Source organism: Galeopterus variegatus, unplaced genomic scaffold (assembly GCF_000696425.1).
Source record: "Galeopterus variegatus unplaced genomic scaffold, G_variegatus-3.0.2 Scaffold1109, whole genome shotgun sequence".
NCBI lineage: Eukaryota > Metazoa > Chordata > Mammalia > Dermoptera > Cynocephalidae > Galeopterus > Galeopterus variegatus.
Genome location: NW_007727220.1, coordinates 174733 through 197056, shown reverse-complemented (window position 1 = coordinate 197056; position 22324 = coordinate 174733). Strand labels below are relative to the sequence as shown.

Below are 22324 nucleotides of genomic sequence, written 5' to 3'. Positions count from 1 at the left end.
CGATCCGTTGCCGGACACGGAAAAAAACAAAAAAAAAAAAAAAAAAAAGCACAGGGGGAAAAACTTCAAAAAGGCCATCTCACTTGGACACACAGGTGCACGTTATGACACACGGCAGTTCTGAAGGGTCCAGGCTCTGCCCTCACTTCACAGGCACCTCTTCCCAGCCAGTTCTCAGAGGTTGTTTCTATAAGCCTCACAGGGAAGACACACACAGGCACACACGCACACTGACACTCGCAGACAGGTTGGCTTCAGTGTTCCCCAAATGCCCACTATTAACCAATGACATATAGCACTCCAATGGTCAAAACTAGTATTTAAGGGTCTTTGTAAAATAATACATCTCTATGCAAAAAAATCCTCTGCCTCCTCCTATTTTTAGCAAGTATTTCTCTCTGGATGACCAGGTAGGACAAAGTCAACTGCACATGCAGTGGAATGTGTATTGTTAATAATGCTCAAATCCTCCTTTTCTTGGTGACTGGGGATGGGGTCCTGCTCCCCATTATGTACGGAGGCAGAAGGAAAGGGCTCGGCCCCCTTGGCATCATGTCTTTGGTGCCAGCGGCTTTCCATCTGCCGGTTCTATCCTTAAGGGCTGGAAGAGTGGGGAAAAAAATAATGCTCAAGTTTTCTCTGACAGAGAGCAAAACAAAGTCCTGGTTTGGAAGTGTGAGGGTGGCAGACTGGGATTCTGGAAAGGCGAGGAGCAGTAGGTTGGCTGCAGATGGTACTGATCACCCAGGTCAAAGGTGATCTGTCAGCTATTTTCCCACCAGGCCTCCAAGACAGTGCTCTGAAAGGCAGCAGGCAGCCGACAGCCTTCACTCATTTTCTACATGTGGCCAAGGTCTGCCTGCTCTCCAGGGTGTGCACATGAGGTCTGTAAGAGGCCCAACAGGGGCATCACACTAGAAAAGCACAAGCAGCATGCTTCCCTTCGTTTTCCTAACGCCTCTATTTTTACTCGAAGAAACTATATATTCCAAACCAAATCTACTCAAACCATTTATAGGCTAGTGGTTCTCAAACTTGAGCATCTGAAGACCTTGGAGGGCTTGTCAAAACAGATTGCTGGGGGTGGGCACAGATAGACTACACTTGGAGAACCACTGCCCCAAGTTACCCTCTGTATGCAATGCATTAACTTCACTCCTAGGCATCTATTCATTTTGTACCAGCCTTGGGAGAAGTGAAAACTCTGTCACTCAAATCATGTCCTGTGTTCCGTGGTTCTGAGGAAGCCGGCTGAAATGGCTGGTGGGGTGGCCAAGTGTCTCATAACATAAACAAAATTGACTCTTCCCTTTGGAGACCCTTATTGGTGTGAAATATTTGCCAGCATGAAAGTCTAGCAGAATATCACTTAGACATTTCACAAAGCACTTTCAGAGCTGGTTTTCATCTGCCACACAAGAGTCAGTGTGGGAAGGATGGGCATTACAGCCCAACTGTGGAAGCGGAGATGGGCCGAGAGGGCAAGTGGCCGCCATCACCTAGAGGTACGCCAGTGTGAACTGCAGCCAGACCTATTGGCTGGTGGGAAGTTAAAGCTGCCCTAAAATGCTTTTATCTTCAAGGAAACCAAAGGGAAATGAGGTTAATCCACTTGGAGATTAATCTGAGTGGTCAATCCACCTGAGAGAATTCACAAACAGGCAGATAAGGAAGAAAGGCAAGTAAGTACCTACTTCCACCTTTCCCAGCCATGGGGCAGGGGACTAAAGAGACGGTCTGGGTAAGAAAGAGGCTTGTCCCAAGGTATTGACCACGTATACCTTTTTAACCTGTCAGTGGAAACATTTCTAAAACTGACCCCCTTAAGCAAGACAGAATGAACATACTTTTTGGGCTGGCCTGTGGCTCACTTGGGAGAGTATGGTGCTGATGACACCAAGGCCGTGGGTTCAGATCCCTATATAGGGATGGCACATTAGCTCACTTGGGAGAGTGTGGTGCTGACAACACCAAGTCTAGGGTTAAGATCCCCTTACCAGTCATCTTTAAAAAAAAAAAGAACATACTTTAACCCTTTAAGACCTCTCAGGGCCACCACTATAGTCATCACTAAAACCAGGGTCTCAGCAAGCAGGGGTCACTTGACAGCCTTCTCTACCAAAGGGTCCCCCTGGCTGTGCTCTATGCTCCCATGTGTGTGATTTTCAGTTCCTTCCTGCTGTTCCACCTTCACCCCCCAGGCTCTCTGATTTGTAGCTCCTGATCTCAGGTTTGCAGGCTGGGAAGTCAGGAACAATGCTCCTTTGGGTTGTGAATGAGTCCTGAGACCTTTCCTAAGGAGCAAGGCTAGTCAGAGGCAGTGTGGAGAGATCATGAGAAAATGGCCTTCTAGGTCTAAAATACCTGGATTCTCTGCTTAGTTTTGCCACTGAGGTACAATCTTGAGCAAAATGCTTAAACACTCCTGTCTCCAGTTTTCTTATAAACACTGGATGTGCACTGACTTCAGAGAATGCTGTTGTGATCATCAAAATGAAATGTTTATGAAAGAACCTGGCCTGTAGCATAATAAATGCTCCTAGCCCCACCTTCTTCTGGGTTCATTTTTATATTCTAGATGACTAAATTATAAGTCAGTCTAGATGTTGGCCAATTCCTTTGAAATGTATGAAAAAATAAGAAAGACTGATGGATAGATGGACAGATATGTCAGAAAACAAGTAAAGTAAAATGTTAATTGTAGAAATCTAGATGGTAAAACACAGGTGTCTACTTTAAAATTCTTTCAACTGTTCAGAATAGATGAAAATCATCATTAAATGAATGTTGGGGAAAAAAATCAGGTTATAAGCACATACTGAGGATCTTTGTACCTGGAGCAAATGAACGAAACACAGAGGCGACCATCCTTGCCATGCCTGGACACTAAGAATTGGGGTGGACCCTGGCAGGGACCTCTACCCATTTCTTTTTTTTTTTTGTCTTTTTTCGTGCCCGGCAACGGATCGCAACCCTCAGTGTCGCGCCCGTACCGGACCGGGACCGGCAACGGGATCGCAACCCTCGGTGTTGCCCCCGCTCCTCGCTCAGCCAGTGAGCGGCCGGTCTGTATGTGGGATCTGAACCCTCGGCGGGAGCGCCGCCGCGCTTCCCAAGCGGCGCACTGTAGCAGTGCGCCACCGGGCCGGCCCTACCCATTTCTAACACAGATTCCAGGAGGCCTTCAGTCAGCAACCATATCCTGTGGCCCCAGAAGCACCCTTGCCTCTGGCCTCTGTCTTGCTCTCCTGTGCCCAATGTGCTGCTCTTCTCTCCAATGGCTAGCCAGTCGTCTCACAGGCCCCTGCTCTCTGAGCTCCTCCTACACCCATACTGCCTCCAGACTCACCTGAGCTTCAGGACCAGCAGCTACCTGTGGTGGAAAGCCGGGCTCCTCTGTAAGGCTACAGTCCTGGCTCAGCCTCTCTCTCTGCGCTGCTTCCTACCCAGCCCTACCTGTGCCTTTCTGGTTCAGCACCACTGTGCTCCCTTCCCCACCAGGAAAGAGGCTGTGACATCAGGATTCAGCTTGAGCTTGGCTGTCTCCAAGTCATCTCCATGCTCTGTGATGCTCTGCCTTACTCTTTTGGGCCTGCTCTGCCAGCACCCACCTCTGGTACAGCACCTCTAGTTCTACTGTACGAGCACACTCCTTGCTGTTTACCTGTTTCCTGCTATCAAGCTGCTGGAAAGCAAAGACTGGCTCTTATTCATCTTTGTTTCCTTCCTACCAGGCACTAGGAAATGTTCAATGCTGATAAAATAAATGATAAAACACTGATCATTCTGTCAACCCCAGATGATCTTTTACACTAAAAATGTGCACAATTGTTCTGTTTGTGTGTCTCTGTCCCCTACTAGACTGGGTGCTTCTTTGAGGACATGTTAAGGTCTTGTTTCTTTACTAATGTCTAATGCAGTATCTAGCACAGACTAAATAGACAACATGTCTGAACTGAAGCAAGGAAGAAAATGGGAAAAAACCAGAGGCACCAAGTGGCTTAAGGAAAATGACCCATGAAAGGAACTGTGAAGGAAGAAAAGCAACGGAAGTTGCTCAGCTTAATCTTCTAGGACAGGGGGTGGGCAAACTTGTTCTATAAAGGGCTGGAGAGTAAACATCTCAGGCCTCCTTGTAGGTCAGTCGGGTCTCTGCCATGACTACATCACTCAGCTGCTGCAGAACAAAAGTGCCCACAGACACCCATGGGCGCATGCGAGGCTGTGTGCAGATACAGCTGTATTTACAAAACCAGGTGGTGCGCTGACCCAGGTCTAGTCAATTGGACCTTGTCCAGTCGGGTCTCTGCCATGACTACATCACTCAGCTGCTGCAGAACAAAAGTGCCCACAGACACCCATGGGCGCATGCGAGGCTGTGTGCAATACAGCTGTATTTACAAAACCAGGTGGTGCGCTGACCCAGGTCTAGTCAATTGGACCTTGTGCAGACAGCAGGAGAGTGTGTCCTGGAGCCTCATGAAGGGAGAGCGACTCTTGGGAAACAGAGACAAACCCTCCAGTGTGAGCACCTAATGGAAGAGCCAGGAACGAAGCTCCCTGGGGACTCAAGGTGTGAAAACGGTCAGATCCTGGGGCCCAACTTTCTGTCAGTGAGTGATGATGCAATTACTGTATATAGCACATTCTTCAGCAGATGATCACACTCGTGTAGTATGACAGGATAGAAGAATGCAACTCTCACTAGACTCTGTGTCCCTCGGTCCCTCTGCTAATACCGATTTCTTTCTCAGGCAGACACTTCCTCAAGGGCTTGTTTGTAACAGTCCACCTCATGTCCTGTAAGCATGTGCTTCCTCAACACCTCACTTTGTTTGAGAGTTTGTGTTTTATGATGCGTCTGGAGTCAACAGCGGACTAAGCAAGGGCCTCACAGTGCCAGCATATCCGTTCCCCTCCAGCTGCTAGATTTAGAAAATTTGTAGTCTTTCAGATTTTGCCTTTCCTTCTGAATTCACTGCTTCTCACCACCACTGCCTTACTTCAAGGCTACAGCCCCTTTAGTATGGAAGATCACAGATTTGGTTTTAGCTGATCTCACACAAAATCTTCCCGCATTCAAACTCCTCTGCTCTGATGCCAGATTTCTGAAAGCATCTTTTTCCATCCTCCAAACTATTAGTGCCACCTGGCTTTCGGGGCTCTCTACTGGTTGTGCCAACCATGTCTGTTCTTGGCTCCTTCCTTGGTCTTTGTTCTTAGTGACAGGGTGTTGGAAGCCTGCAAACTGCAACACAGGGCTTCCTTGGCAGCTGGCTTTGGGTTAGATCCTGCCAGTGGTGGGAAGTGATAGGAAAAGTCATGCTTCCTTCCTTTTTCAGCCACTAATGACATCTGCAGTGGCTCCAGGAAGCTTTTCAGGAGGAAGGCGGGTTGTTAGGTTTTAGAGGCACTGGATGGTGATAGAGGCTTCGGGCCCCCAAGTTCTCCCCGAATCACTGTCAGTATGGGTTCCTGATCTTTCCTCCTTCTCCTCAGTGATAGTGGTGGCTCTGATAGCTACAGTTACAGTTGTTCTCCAGCACCCTCACTTGATCAAAGACCCTGGCTAACACCACTTTCCCTTCTCCTTAAGCTGGAGATTGGGGACAGCTTACCAGTGACCAATCTGTAGGTAATTCCACCTCCCCCTTTTTGCTCTCTTGCCCTTCTAACACCCTCTAATCAATTATGTGCCTTCTGTTTGAAAAACCTAGAAGCAGCTTCTGCTTTCCAGCCTGGACACTGATTGACAGAGTCAACCAGGGACCACCTCTCAGCCTGAGCTATTATCTCAAGACCCCAACATATGATAATAAAAAGGACAGGACGGGATGGAATGGAGAAGGGATCTAGCTAACAGAAACACCCAAATGAGCACACCTGCAGAAACCACTATTCCAAAATCCCACCCGGTAGCCTCCTGTTCCAATACAACCTCGATACCACCTTGGCCACTTGTTTACACTCTCCACAAGCCACTGCTGCCTGCTGATGCTGAAAGACACCTCCAGCCCCTTCCATTCTGGTTCTGTCCAAAGCATTTCCTCAGCAAATGCTTCAGCCCTGGCTCACAATTCCTTACTTCCTTGCTCATTTCTGCAGAGTTCCAACACAAGCCCTATTCTCTCTCCTCTTCCATGCATTCTCTAAAACCAAGATAATGCACTTTTGTTTTTGTATGTTAATTTTTAAAAATCTACTAGGATGAGTATAGCCACGTTACCCACCATCCTTTATGACCTAATAAGTTCATGCAGCTTCTGAGCAGGCCCATGTAAATCGCTCTGATGGGCCAGCCTAGGTCATGCCTCTCTGATGAAGTTTTTCCCAGCTTTGCTTGCCCATACTCCCTGGTCTGAACTGAGGACAGTGTTTGCGCCCCTTGTATGAGGCATCAATTGTAGAACCAGGTTCCTGCTAGGAGCTTCTGAAGTGGTAAGCACTGTATTTCCACTTCTTTTCTATCTGTCTCATCAGAGGAGGAAGGTTCAGAGGACTCTATAACTCTAATCACAAATTGGATTTATTTAACTGGTGGCTCTGCCTTCCATGGGAGGAAGGGAGTCCTGAAGTGAACCCTTTTCAGAGAGATGCTTATGTATTGTAAAACTGTCCAAAGACAAGCAGCAAGGAAAAGATGTGAACCAAAATATGAACAATCCATAATGTGAACAATCAGTTTCCAAATAATCACACTTACTATTCTTGAGTAAAGAAAAGAGGGACTTCTAGTTTCTAATAAAAAGGGGGAAATTCCTAAAAGAATATAAGTAACTTTCTAAATTATTACTATTATTTTTTGATGTCCCATGCCATCTAATATTTTAAATTCTCAATTAAAGAAAATACCTTTCAAAAAGGAGCTTGGAAAAAAATACAAAATAACAGACCTACTTGAGGGACATATTCTAAAGACAAAGGGGAGTGCTCAAAAGATCAGACTGCCACTGTGAACACACAGCTATTCCTCTGTATAGAAAGCTGGTTCCTCTCCTTGAAGAGCAGTGAACCCTGACATCCACATTCTACATCCACATAACAAGCACAAGAGTTAAATACCCTCTTTACACACATATCGGTAGTACAAATTCTTCTAAAACAAAGTCAAGTTATAAAAACCTGTGTCCCAACTGAGACACCTACATCCTCTATGGATGTACCTTCTTCTCTCTCCTTTCTTGGTTTATTTCCTTGGTATAGTCTTCTGTGATTTTCCCTCTTGCACTCATTGTCTTCCTAGTACTCCTCTTGGCTTAATTCTCCTTCAATTCTATCAGTGTTTCTCTGTCCTGACTTGCTATCACTTAACTCATGATATTTACTGAATACAATTCTGTGTTCTCAATTCTTAGTAAGTCCCTCTCTGTCTAAACAACAAAGTCTCAGTACAGCTATTATTCTAAAAACTGCCACTTTAATTTCACATCAACTTCATGTCATTGTAATCTATAGGTCAAAATAAATTGCCAGAAATTAAAGAATTCCAAGTCTATCTTTTGAAAAATGGTGAAAGTCTAATTTCTACAGTTTTAAATCATGAAGCAATCAGTATAAAAGTTATATTCAACTAAAAAGGAATACATGATTTTTTTTTCCTTTTAATTACATTTAATTTATATTCTTTCTCCCTTGCTAGGGTTAATTGTATGGTTAAAGCTCCAGGTACCTGACAAATTTAAGATCTGTATCCTGGCTGGAATCTAGCAGTCTCTTCAAAAATGAGTTCTTTGAGCTTTTCCTTAGGCAAGTCATCCAATTCCATGTCAAACTTGAATGGTGCTTCAGCGATGGGCTTTAAGAGAAAACAAAATATTTAATAGTCAAAAGTTGTTACAGTTAAGGCAGTAATTTACTGACTCATAGAATGACTATGGCTTAGATTCTGAAACTTATCCAACAGAACTGATGTATTATGAAAGCCAAGAGCTCTGAAAAGCATCTATACATTTGTGCCCACACTCCTGAAAGCATCCTTCTCATAAGCACTTAATAAATGGACTGAGAGCAGCGAATCCTTTGTGAGTGTTCTTCTAAACTTATCACAAATACCAGAACAATTACCAAATGTTTTAAGGCATTCAATGTTGCGATAACAGAGATGTGCTATTTCAGGGGTGGTGGTATGTTTATACAACCAGACTTGTGGTACTAAAATAAATGCATTTGATTAAATAAATTACAGTATCATTATATAAAGAAATATTACAGAGCTGTTAAAAATGGGCTGGCCCATTAGCTCAGTTGGTTAGAGCGTGGTGCTGATGACACCAAGGTTCAGGGTTTGATACTGGTATTAGCCAGCTGTATAAATAAATAATAAATACAGAAGCCACAAGGAAGATTAATATCATGCAAAAATGCCCATGTTTTTGTTAAAGAGGATGAACCGTACTTTATTTTTAAAATTTAGATATAGGAATTTAAGACTGGGAAGGACATACTCCCAAATTTTAATAGTAACTGTTACAAAATTACAAAGTGATCTTCCTTGAATTTTCCTGCAAGTTTTCATTTTTTATTTTTTACTAAACTCTGTAAATAATCATAAAGTTACATAAGTAAAATATAAACTGTACACTCAATGACAATGACATAAATCAAATTAATATTACATTTTGATTTTTAAATGCCCAAACTAATGCAATGTTGCAGAACTAAGCTGATGATGATACCAGTTGTCAATCAGGGGGTGCCTAGATCCCCAGATCTCACTCATGTAATCCTCACACGAGGCCATTAGCACAGACCCCAAACTACACTCTACACTTTGGCCACTTGAAAGAGGATAAAGGATTCACATCTGTAAGGGAAGAACAAGTAGTCCTCCCTGAAGGATGGCCATACGTTTGGGATCATGCTAGGTGTCCTGCAGACATCATACACCACCCTAGCTCGTTGATTAGGACACACTCGGAGGCTTAGGAAATCTCCAGCTCACAGGCTGGGAAAAGGCCCAAACCTGTATTCCCACTTATTCCCATGTTACTGACTACATTGTAGGTATCTCTACAAGCTGATTCAATTGTTTCTGGGGAGAAGGAGGATGTGTGTGTGGCAGGAGAAGCTAATTAAGAAATACTTCCTCTTTTTCATGTCTATCTTCTTTCTCTTTATCAACTTTTACCTCTGGTAGTTAATTTTTCTTTTCTCTTTCCATGTTCCCCTTTCATTTTAACACACAAAACTTGCTTCTCTCCCTTCTAAAGATAGGAGTGTGAAGGCTTTATTCTCTATGCATATGAGGCTCAACTAGAACAATCAAGACTTTTGGCTCATATTACATTTCTGTTATCATCCAGAGAATAAAGTTAAAACTGAACCCGCAGAAGAACCAGGGAACCAAGGCACTGGGACTGTCTGAGAGAGAACAGGACATGCGGTATCTTTACTTGGACGTCCACCCTGCTCTGACCTCATCATTTCTTACCACAACAGTCTCTTGTGTCCCCATCTCCAGGGAACGGCACACCACACATGCAGTTGCCAAGCCATGGTGGGAACCATCCAGGCTGACTTCTCCTCACTCTCTGTACTGCCCTGACCAGCAGGCCACCCACCTCCTCAGGGCCAGCACATTAGTTCAGGTGTCTCTTTCTGTCACAGACCACGACAACTGTCTCCAGCCTTAACCCCTGCCCTCTCTGTGCTCCATACTGGTGCAGCTGTTCCTTTTCTTTCTTTTTTTTTTTTTAAAAGATGACCGGTAAGGGGATCTCAACCCTTGGCTTGGTGTTGTCAGCACCACGCTCAGCCAGTGAGCAAACCGGCCATCCCTATATAGGATCCGAACCCGTGGCCTTGGTGTTATCAGCACCGCACTCTACCGAGTGAGCCACGGGCCGGCCTAGCTGTTCCTTTTCACCCATGCATTTCCCTGGCCCTCATCTGCTGCAGGGGGCCTGGAGGAAATCTGAGGTAGACAGAAGGGGTTTGGGGGGAAGGGTATCAAGCCCCACAGCACTCATCCTCAAGGCAGAGGAGGTGGGTATGTTGAGAGGACCAGGTAATGGCACCACGTACCGCTGAGGACAATCTAAGCAGGGCATGGGTGGGCCAGAGCATGGACTCTTACCTCATCACTTGGGTCATAATACTGCTCCAGATATGGATGGGCAAGAGCCTGTTCTACTTCAATCCTTTTGTGAGGGTTGAATGTCAACATTTTGTCCAGTAGGTCCAGAGCTACAAAGAGAAGGGTTTTGCAGTGGTGAGAAGCAGAAGGAGTAGTCACCAAAATACTTTCCATTTCCTATTTAAGTAAACTGACCCACAAAGCAATTGAACTAAAAATCACCACGGGGGGAGTAGCCAGCAGAGTGCCTGTAATATCTCTGTCTCTTGAGACCGTGTGATGCAGGTACCGACCATCTGACAATCAAAGACCTCAACACTTAGAAAGGTGAAGTGATCAGCCAAAGGCTACAAGTGGAGACCAGGATTCAAACCCAGGTCTACCTACAAAACCTGGACTTTTCCTAAATCATTACTTTGCTTTGCAGGTATCAAAAGCAAAAACTTTTCTCAGATCAACTCCAAAGTCATTTTTGCAATGGTCAATTTGTCTCTCAACATAAGAAAAGACCTATAAGGTCACAGAAGAAAATAGTCTTTCAGGTCCTGGTTGGGTCATGTGTAACCATCTCCACTCCCCCACCCACGGCCTACTCTGCAGCTTTGAGTCTTTCTGCAAGGCCCGAGCTAAAAGTACTCTCTGGACCTGGCCAGTAGTCAACAGCTGAGCATTTCTTTCATGTCAGGAGTGCAGCAGTAGGAGCAAGCACAAAATCAACAGAACATGACAAAGGGAGAGTGAATGAGCAGCTTACCCTGCTGGCCTCTATAGCTAATGTCCAGGCACCACCTCAAACCATGAGGGATAGTCAAAGGGCCTAACAAACAGTAGCTGGACAAGGGTTAAGGGAAATGTGATGAAATACTTCTAATATTTAGTAGCAGGAATAGGAGTCAATGAGAAAGAATACACGCTAGAAAATACATTATTATTCTGGTATAAGAGGTAGTAAATAATATTTGTTTTAATAATATTTTATATCTCTTATTTAATGGTGCTCAGACCAGTGATTTTTAATTTAAGTAGCAGGTTCTTTCTTCAAAATAAATTGTAAGAGGAGCTTCAAGATACAGCATAGATAAGAAAGGAGCTACCCCATCCCTTCCTTTGGTCCTAGCTTACAGCTGTTGAAGCACCCCTGAAAAATCCAAGCCTCCAAGGAACAAGTCTAAAAACCTACTGCAAGTCTGAAAAACTACTAGCCAATAATAAAGAACACCAATTTTCAGCGAATGCAATGACACAAAAACAAAAACAAAAACACTGGCATCTGCATTATGAAGCCCTTTTTCATACAGTGATTTCTTATTACGTTACTTGTAGGTGGCAATATCAATCTCATCCATCTACAAATTAGCACGTGCTATTAAGTCCTAAGAGCAAAATGGTAAAAGATCATCTAATAACCTAAATGTAAAATTTGGTACAATTTAATATGCATGATCAGTTTAAGTAATCACTTCTAGCTTAGTACTTTGAAGAAATAAGTTTTAATCATTTACTAAAACATGGTGTTCAACAAATGAGTGCAGGCCAGTAAACTTTCTGAAGTGACTGCTTGTGTGCTAGGTAGGTGAAGGCTGGGAGGTACCTTGCTGCCTGAGGTCACTGAAAGGACGCGCACGTGTGTGTGTCTGTTCATGTTCATGTATGTACATGCTTAGTTCTGGCTCCTGCTTTTGACTTCCCATGTTGCATGCCATCATGAGGCCAACCCCTGATCTTCAGGACAATAGGAGATAATAAATGTGGTAAACCACACATTGGGCATGAGAAATTCCACATGACAAGGACCTTTTCTCATAAACAATATATATAGTACTTTAAAAAAAAAAAGCACAGACAATGAATTTTTACAAGTAATACATTTCAAACTTATTTGTGCTTCTGTCTATAATCTTTTCAATACATACTCACAAGTGTACTTTAGGAAATTACGGAATAATGACATTTTGTTTTATATGCTAGAGAACTTTTTGGAGCAGAGAATCTAGACAGGTTTGGCCTTGACCAAAGCAGAGTCTGGGTAGCAGAAGGGGTGTCTGTGCCTGCAGCCACAACACTGGGTCTATACCCACAAATGGGCTAGGTTTAGGGGGTGTCCCTCAAGGGTCAGGACAATGTAGTATGATGGTCAAGAATTCAGGCACCTTGGCTAAAATCCTAGTTCCAAAGAATACTTGGTAGAGGTGTGCACAAGACACATAAGCCCTGCTGAGTTTTAGATTCCTGTTGTCTATGACATAGGTAATAAAACCCACCTTACTTCCTGCTGACCACTCTCCCCACTAAGAATTCACAGACATTTTCCCAAGGACTTTCCTGAGAAGAGATTAAAAGTCATTTGTCTTTTTGTCCCAGTTAGACACCATCTGTGCTAGGTTCTTAACCAGGAGGACTTGACCACAGTCAGATTCTCACAGCATTCTTTATTTATTTTTTTGGAGGTGGCTCATAGGGGGATCTGAACCCTTGACCTTATTGTTATAACACTGTGCTCTAACAAAATAAGCTAACGGGCCAACCCTCACAGCATTATTTCTCAACCATGGGGAATACGCCCCTCAGCCCAAACTTGCTGGTATTAAGTAGGGAAGAACTTCAAGGCAACTGAATGTTTTGCAGCTTAAGCATTTCTAAAACAGATCTGTTAGTTCCTTCAAGTTAAATTCTAGGTCCTTAAACTTCTAGGCAAAAATCTCAGAAGAAGATAGCTTTTCTCCATCTTCTACTTGAAAAATAGCTGGATCTTTCAGCCTCCTTTTACTGCAAGTGCTATTTCTGCTTATTCACGGCTACAGAAGGAGAAAAAGAGAAAAACGGGAAGCAGCTGGCAGGTGCTGATGCCACTGTCGGAGTGCCTGGCTTCCCCCTTCCCACACCACACAGCAATCACTGGCACCCATCAGATGGCATGAATCATGGCTGCCTGTGTGTATGCTTACTTGGATAGAGGTTTTATTTCCCCTAAAACACTGGTTGTCCCTTCAAGGCTGAGATTACCTCTGACCACAATCCCTGACTCTCTCTGGTGCCCTCCCAGAATCCCACACCTTCTCTTTAACTTCAGAGTACTCAGTAACTTGACTCCTACCCTTTCTTCAGATCCAACAACCTTTTTTCTTTCTGGTCTAGCTCAGACCCTGGGACAGGCCACCCGACTAATATTAATCTAACATTAATAACTAATAATTCACTTAACCTTCTTAATTACTGTATGAGGTGAGAACTGCAATTTGCACCAATTTCGAGATGAGGAAATTATGAAACAAAGAGGTTAAATAACTTGTCCAAAGTCAAAGTCTCCAAGTGGTGGAGCTCCAGTTTGAACTCCAGAGAACAGAGGCCTAACCAATGTGCTGTGCTGCGTTTTACATAATGGGTAAGATAGGGATCTTTTCAATATTATTCATTTTAGAACATGTTAGATCTATTATCCACACCTGATCTAATTTTTTTTAAGTTTTAAACTTTTATGTGATCAACTCTATTTCTTTCCTTCATGTTTGTTTTCTTGGTTTGTTTTTAAAGCTTAAGAAGAAAGTCTTTCTCCATGCAGAGATCAGAAAAATAATGAATACTATAAATATTGTTAGTTTTTAACGGTATGATTTTTTAAAAAGTATTTAATCATCAATTCTTTGGGGATTCATTTTGATGTGAGTAATGATTTAAACTGATTTTCTTCCAAAAAGCTATTCAAGTAACCCAGTACCATCTGCTGAATAACAATCATTTCTGCCCCCTCACTGGAGTCATTTTGGAGAGAATCCTAAGCTAAGCCTCCTTTGAAGAAAAATCTACAATACTACTGGTTCAAGGGATTCAGCAATCAAAAATTTCCAACAAATGTGAAAAAACAATCTCACTCTTAATTAAAGAAAAACAAATTAAATGCCATTCCCCACCTTTTGGTTGGCAGACCCAAAAGTTCCAGATCCAGAATTTCTGGAACAACAGACACGTGACAGAATTGCCAAATTGCCCTCTACAGAGGCTTAACAAATATACAATCCACCAGCTGCCTCTGAGAAAATCCTTTTCCTCACAGCCTTGACCACACAGTGGGTTATCAAACTTTTTGATGTCTGCTACTATGATGAATAGGGTTTTTTTTTTTTGTCTTTTTGTCTTTTTTCCGTGTCCGGCAACGGATCACAACCCTCAGTGTTGCCCCCGTACCGGACCGGGGACCGGCAACGGGATCGCAGCCCTCGGCGTTGCTCCCGTGCCTCGCTCAGCCAGTGAGCGGGAACCGGTCTGCATGTGGGATCCAAACCCTCGGGCGGGAGCGCCGCCACGCTTCCCAAGCGGTGCACTATCCAGTGTGCCACCGGGCCGGCCCTGAATAGGGTTTTTTTAAAAAAAGGAATTACTGACCTTTCAATGTTTATATCTCGTATAAGGAGTAAAAATGAGTACTGTCTCTTGTATTTAAGAGACATTTCCATTTCCTTTTCTGTGAGCTCCCATTACTAGACTTTCAAACTTTCAACCTGAAACACTGGAGCTTTTTTTTTTTTTTTCCTCAAAGATGACCAGTAAGGGGATCTCAACCCTTGACTTGGTGTTGTCAGCATCACGCTCTCCAAGTGAGCCAACTGGCCATCCCTATATAGGGATCCGAACCCGTGGCCCTGGTGTTATCAGCACCATACTCTCCCAAGTGAGCCACAGGCTGGCCCCCTGAAACACTGGAGCTTTTATCTCTCGAGTTCCCTAGGGCTTCCATTCATTTCCTTATGTCATTTTCATATAAATGTAGACTATCAATGCCTTGCAGGCAGGTTTTTTTGTTTTTTTGTTTTTTGTCTTTTTTGTGACTGGCCGCACCTCGCTCAGCCAGTGAGCGCACCGGCCATCCTTACATAGGTTCTTAACCTTTCTTACTGCTGGTTCTATTCCCAGGGCCTTAGAAGCCTTGATGGCACAGGACACTTAAATCTATTTACTAAATAAACGATTTTATGTATGTTATAATTAAAAACTAGAAACAACTCAGTGGCTGGTTAAATATGGCACAAATTATTTGCAGTTCCTCGCATCAATGGGTGGATTTATTTCCTCACCACTTCAATCTGTATTGACTGTGATTTGTTTTGACTCATAGAATGTGGCAGAAGCGTTACTGTTCTGCAACATGGTCTCAAGAGACCTTGCAGCTTCTGCTCTTGCTCTTTTGGAATATTTCTGCCATCATGAGAAGAAATCCAGTCTAGTCTACTGCAGGATGAGAGGCGACTTCAAGGACGAGAACCAACTACAAGATGTGGTGAGGCCACCTCGGACCACCCTGCTTGAAGGGAGCCAGACTACAGTGTATGACTGATCCCAGGTGGGCTCAGCAGACCCACCCAGCTACTCATGAACTCATGAACAAATACATGGTTGTTATTTCAAGTACCTGAGCTTTGGAGCGGTTTGTTATACAGCAACAGATAACTCATGTGAACATCAATGTCCAACATGAGACTGGTTGAAGACGCTTATGGTTCATCTCTATAAGAAAACAGTATGTAGCCACTTTTTATAACTACAGATATGGAAAGATCTCTAAGAATCTAGACCTACAAATGCCAGTATACTACTATAGTATACTGTATGAACATTCTATATAGTACAGTATGAATATTCACACAATCCTATGATGCAGGTAGTATTACTAACCTTAACTTATAAATGAGAAAACTGAGGCCCAGAGAGTTAAGTAGTTTGTCTAACAGTCACACAGATAGTCAACGGCTGGGCTGTGTATTGAACCCAGGAGGGTCTGGCTGCAAAGACTGTGCTCCTAACACAAGGTGCTCTTGTTCACCCCCGCACCGCCAACTGTTCACCCCAGCACCACCAACTCTCACTTCTTCATGGTCTTTATTCTATTTATACCTCTTCCCCACTTCTTCATTATATTCACCCAAAACCTACATTTCAAAATTAACTTCTGGGATTTTAGTGGTCTTAATTATTATTACTGTTTTTTTGGCAGCTCGCCAGTATGGGGATCCGAACATGTTACCTTGGAGTTATAAGACTGTTCTCTAACCAACTGAGCTAACTGGCCAGCCCCTAGTGGTGTTACTTATTATCTGAATAAACCAACCTCAAAGTTCATGACCTTAACCTAAGAAAAATAAGCTAAAAAAGACTCAGAAATAATTTGATATAAATCATGACTGACTAGTAGCAGCTGGTCACATGGTGAGGGTGGGGGTGAGGCGGCCTCTCTAGCCTGCAGCCTGTGTCTATGGTCAGACCCATAGCGTCCAGCTGCCTGGGACCGAGGCTGGGTGTATGGCGCCGCCCTAACCGGCTCCGGGGCCCCGATAACGGCCTGCCCCCGCAGCTCCTGGCCTGGTGTGAGGGTCTCCCCTGATCTGAGAATGCCTACCTCTTGATATGAGCCAGTGGCTGAAATTGGCGTCGGTGCCTATGGGATGGTATACAAGGCCCATGATCCCCACAGAGGCCACTTTGTGGCCCTCAAGAGTGTATGAGTCCCCAATGGAGGAGGAGCTGGAGGGGACCTTCTCATCAGCACAGTTCGTGAAGTGGCCTTGCTGAGGTGGCTGGAGGATTTTGAGCATCCCAGTGTTGTCAGGGTGATGGACGTCTGTGCCACGTCCCGAACTGACTGGGAGATTAAGGTGACCCTGGTATTTGAGCATTTGGACCAAGACCTAAGGACATATCTGGACAAGGCATCCCCACCAGGCTTGCCGGTGGAGACCATCAAGGATCTGATGCGCCAGTTTCTAAGAGGTCTAGATTTCCTTCATGCCAACTGCATCGTTCATCGGGACCTGAAGCCAGAGAACATTCTGGTGACAAGTGGTGAGACAGTCAAGCTGGCTGACTTTGGCCTGGCCAGAATCTACAGCTACCAGATGGCACTCACACCCGTGGTTGTTACACTCTGGTACCGAGCTCCTGAAGTTCTTCTGCAGTCTACATACACAACACCTGCGGACATGCGGAGCGTTGGCTGTATCTTTGCAGAGATGTTTTGTTGAAAGCCTCTCTTCTGTGGAAACTCTGAAGCTGACCAGTTGGGCAAAATCTTTGACCTGATTGGGCTGCCTCAAGAGGATGAGTGGTCCCAAGGTGTGTCTCTACCCCGAGGGGCCTCCCCCCCTCTCTTCTGTGGAAACTCTGAAGCTGACCAGTTGGGCAAAATCTTTGACCTGACTGGGCTGCCTCAAGAGGATGAGTGGTCCCAAGGTGTGTCTCTACCCCGAGGGGCCTCCCCCCACCAGGGCCCTGCCCAGTGCAGTGGGTGGTGCCCGAGATGGAGGAGTCCGGAGCACAGCTACTGCTGGAAATGCTGACTTTTAACCCACACAAGAGAATCTCTGCCTTCCGAGCCCTGAAGCACTCTTATCTACATAAGGAGTGAGCAATGGCGTGCCTGCCATAGAAGGAAGAGAAGCTGCTGTTTCCCTTCTTCTGGACACTTGAGTGGAGAGAAGCCCACTGAGAAGGCGATCTCTGCCTTTATTTCTGAGGGTGTGGAGCTTCCTCCAACTTTTTACAGAGAATATTTTGCTGCCTTAATGATATTCCCTTCCCACCCCCCCTCCTTTTGGGGGTTATCCTTCTCCCACCCCCTATTTCTCTACACTAAGGGGTATGTCTCCTCTTATCCCTTTCCTTATCTTGATATTGGGGTCTTTTTTTACACAGGAAAAAAAAAAAAAACGAAAAAAAAATCATGACTGACTATAAAAAAAGAGTGAGGAAACAAACAGAGGAGGGGAGCCTAGAAGTAGGTCTATTTATCACGAAGTCTTAACTATGCAGTTTTGTTATTTATGCACCCCTTTAAAAAAGCGACTCAGGAAATAACATTTAAGTAACATGCTTAGGAGATATAGTATACAAGTCAATCTAATCAGTAACATGTACCATACATCATATGAAGTTCTAACTAAAAATTAAAATCAGAATACATTATATAATTAAATAATTACAACAATAGGTAATTGTATATAATTACATTGCAACAACAACAGTTTAAAGGTTATTTTAGGATTCTGATAATTAGGAGTATTTCTTATTCTCTTACCTATTCTTTTTATACTTCTAGACAATCTACAATGATAATATACTATCTTTCTATCAAGGATAAAAAGACACCTTCTCCTATATCCAAAAAAAAAAACTCAATCCAAAACAACCACGTGATTCTTAAATTTGATTCAGGTCAATACATAAAATGAACTCAACATCTACGCAGAAAGTTGTTTAAGTTAAATATACATATACACGTATGTATATACACATATATACACAAGTATATACTTCAAACAGTTCACGAAAAACTAGAATTAAAATACAAAACTTGCCATGAACTTTTGAAGACCCCTTGTATGCTGAATGTGCATGCATACACACACAAATAATGAAAATTAGAAAAAGCTAAATTTCCAACAGAACACATAAAAATACTATAAAATCATTACCTATAAGCCAGATCTATGTACTGACTGACATGAAAAGATAGTCGACACAATTCTATCAACAGTGACATTTAGAGAATTATAAAAGAATTTCACATTCTTGTTAAGTATTCCTATGATTTTTGAATTTTTACAAAAAATGTTAACTTTTATAATAATTATTTTTTAAAAATAAATTTTAGAGAAAAATATTCATATGTATGTAAATGGAGAAGATATGGAAGGAAAACCACCAAGGTGCTGGCAAGGTGACATCTCTCTGGTTCCTTATTCAGACTCCCTCTTCTACTTTTAAGGACCCTTGTCCTTAAAGTAGGGCCCACTGGGCCCACCTAGATAATTCAGGATAATCTCTCTGTTTTAGAAGTTAGCTGATGAGCACCTTGTTTTTTGTTTTGGTAGCTGGTCAGTATGAGGATCTGTACCCAAGACCCTGGTGTTTATAAGTCTGCACTCTAACCAGCTGATCTAACTGGCCAGCCCTGATGAGCAACCTTAATTGTATCTGTAACTGTAAATCTCCTTTGCCATGTAACCTAACATATTCACAGGTTCTGGGGATTACGACATGGACATCTTGGGGGTGAGGAGGGAGTCATTATTCTGCCTACCATGGTTTTATACTATACAGTTTTAAAAACTAGCTACCTAATATATTTAAAGAATGTTAAATGGGAATAAAAGATAATACAATTATTAAACAAAGTGAACCTAAGGAAAACAAAAAAAATCAAAGGAAAAAATCAAAGGAAAAAAATCTAATGTATCACTTTTTTCTTTGATGGGTATTTTATCTAAGAATCTTCACCTAATCTAAGGTCATGAGGTCACGAAGATTCTGTCCTATGTTTTCTTCTTGAAGTTTATAGTTTTAGGCCTTATATTTATGTCTTAAGTTCCATTTTTAGTTATTTTTTTGTGGGTGTCTAAATTGTTCCAGCACCATTTGTCAGAGACAGAGATAAGCAACAACATGGATTTGTATAAATCTCAAATGCATTATTCTGAATGGAAGAATCCAGACATAAAATGCTATGTACTCTACGATTCCATTAATATGACATGCTAGAAAAGGCAAAAGTATGAGAATAGAAATCAGATCGGTGATTGCCAGAGACTGGGAGAGGGAACTGACTACAAGGGGGCACAAGGCAACTTCTGGGGATGAAGGAAATATTCCATATCTCAACTGCGGTGGTGGCTACATGATAGTATATATTTGTTAAAACTCAGAGACCTGCACAACTAAAAAGGGTGAATTTTACTCTATGTAAATTATTCTTCAAAGACCCAGAGACTTTAAAAATTATCAAATGACAAGATAAAAAGGTGTAATTTGATTTGCAGGCCCTTAAGAGTTTATGAACCCTAAAAATGTGAACTTAATCCAAATTAAAAGGTAGCATAGAAACCAAAAGGTGGAAAACTAGATAGTCATCCCAGATTCCCTTACTCTACTGCTAATGTTCCCAAATAAAAAAGGAAGAGATCAAAAAAGAGTGAGTACTAAATGAGGCATGATTATTCAAGAGCTATAGGCTAACTTTTCAGGCTAGTGACCTAACAATGTAACAAAGCAAACAAACACACACAAAGCTAATCCTAAGAAAAAAATAATCCATGAAATGATATTTACCTTTGGAGTCAGCATTTGGGAACAGCCTGTTCCATGGCACCTTATTTTTGTGTGGAAGAGAAAGCAAATAGTTTCTAGCTTTTAAGTTTATTATACAATTCAGGTCTTCCTGTGATGGGGATCCAAGAATACCTATCAGATAAAATAGTTAACTGTTAATTATCAAGACCAAGGCAAAGCAACTATATACCACCAGCCATGACACAGAATGAATCCTGGTAATTAATATCTTCTCACCACCAAATATTTTACAAAAAGGTCCTTAACATTTTAAATCAGGGAAGGTTAAAAACTCATGTCTACCACAGGTTAAAGAGTTATCAAAACTTTTCTTAATTTAATGAAGTGACTTTGATGTAAACTTTGGGCAGGCAAATTGAGTAAATCTAGCCCCTAAAGTGCTTGGGGACCTTACCCAGAATGTGGTTCAGCTGGTCTAGATAATGCTTCCCCGGAAAGATAGGCCTGTTGGAGAGCATCTCTGCCAGAATGCAGCCTACAGACCAAATATCAATGGACTTGGTATAGCCCTACAAGACGAATGGAGAAAAGGCTGAGAACGATATCTGTTGTCACAGGACACAGTGAGATCTTCCTATATACAGGTGCAAGCTGATAAAAGTTTGAACTTCTCCTTTGACTCTATAATTCAGAAATATGCGAAGACAGGATGAAAAAACAAATTACAATTTGGCTTTCTTAGAGGCCGAACAACCAAGATGACTTGATTTTATTTCTCTCTTCAAAGTAGGTTAAATTATTATTAAATCAGAATTTCTGAAGTGTGCTTCAGTCCTTTTTTCAAATGATTTGAGAAAGATTAAAAATTTTTATAAGTTGGAGCTAGAAAAAGTAAAAAGTAGTAGTATTCATTGCTTTAGGACATTTGTGGTCCATTTACTCATTTCTGGAAACCTGAAAATCCACTCAAAAGAAGGGGCACTGCTACACTTCCAGAATATCTTTATCCATTTTGCAAATCATTTTTCCAAACAGTCAGGATGAAAAACTTTGATCTCTAAAGAAAAAAGTGTGTGCTCATTCCATCATATTTTATCAATTCCTATTTTCAATACTCTTACCTTCTTTTTCTATTCATTTTTCGGGTAGAAATTTTCTTTCAGAGGAATTCTGTTAAGTCATGGAAGAATTCTGTCTAAATCATAATAGTGCAAAAAAGATATTTCTCTAAGGAATATGAATTGAACTTTATAGAAAATGTTATTTATAGTAATAAATGGATGACGAAATGTGGAAATAGCTAGAGAAAAAATTTTTGAGTCAAATATTAAAATTCTGGGAAACTGATAAGGAATATGAATTGAACTTTATAGAAAATGTTATTTATAGTAATAAATGGATGATGAAATGTGGAAATAGCTAGAGAAAAAATTTTTGAGTCAAATATTAAAATTCTGGGAAACTGATTTTCCAAAAAGATTTCACTCAAGAATCAGTGATCAGATGTACAGCTATGATAAAATGAGGGTGAATTTGAAAATAATTATTACTAAAACTCTTGTAATCCAAAATAATTTGCTTTGGGGCCAAAGCTAAATAGAGGGAAATACTGATAACACACAAAAAATAAATAATTAAAAGGAACCAGGCTCCAGGGAGAAGTGGCTGCTCCAGATCTAGGACAGGGAAAATGCAATGTGTGCCTGGAGCATCTAGTGCCAGAAAGCAAGGAAGTGCCCAATACTAGTGGGGAAATATCAAAAGCAGCTTCTACCTGCCAAATCAGGGACAATTTGAGCATCAAAATCCACAATGGTAGGAACAGATTATAAACCACTGAATAAATAAATGGAGAGAACTAAAATACAGAAGGAATGAGAGTTATAAAATCGTCAATGGATGGTAAAACTAGTGGATGAAAGTCTGATGAAGAAGATAACTCGGGGCCGGCCCGGTGGCGCACTGGATAGTGCGCCGCTTGGGAAGCGCGGCGGCGCTCCCGTCCGAGGGTTCGGATCCCACATACAGACCAGCTCCCGCTCACTGGCTGAGCGAGGCGCGGGAGCAACACCGAGGCTTGCGATCCCGTTGCCGGTCCCCGGCCCGGTACGGGGGCAACACTGAGGGTTGCGATCTGTTGCCGGACACGGAAAAAAGACAAAAAGACAAAAAAAAAAAAAAAAAAAAAAAAAAAAA

General features: G+C 42.4%; 1 protein-coding gene and 1 pseudogene across 1 annotated transcript in view; one reads left to right on the top strand and one right to left on the bottom strand.

Annotated features, from left to right (window-relative positions):
* MAPK1 (mitogen-activated protein kinase 1) overlaps positions 1-22324 on the bottom strand; it is a 42433-nt gene that overhangs the window by 5237 nt on the left and 14872 nt on the right. The window contains exons 4-7 of the mRNA XM_008574799.1: positions 20583-20697; positions 20168-20299; positions 10076-10185; positions 7670-7795 (exon numbers count right to left, since the gene is read on the bottom strand). Of these exons, the coding sequence (XP_008573021.1) occupies positions 7679-7795; positions 10076-10185; positions 20168-20299; positions 20583-20697 (474 nt within the window). The 3' untranslated portion in view covers positions 7670-7678. The remainder of the gene's footprint in view (positions 1-7669; positions 7796-10075; positions 10186-20167; positions 20300-20582; positions 20698-22324) is intronic.
* LOC103592191 lies at positions 16456-17468 on the top strand (annotated as a pseudogene).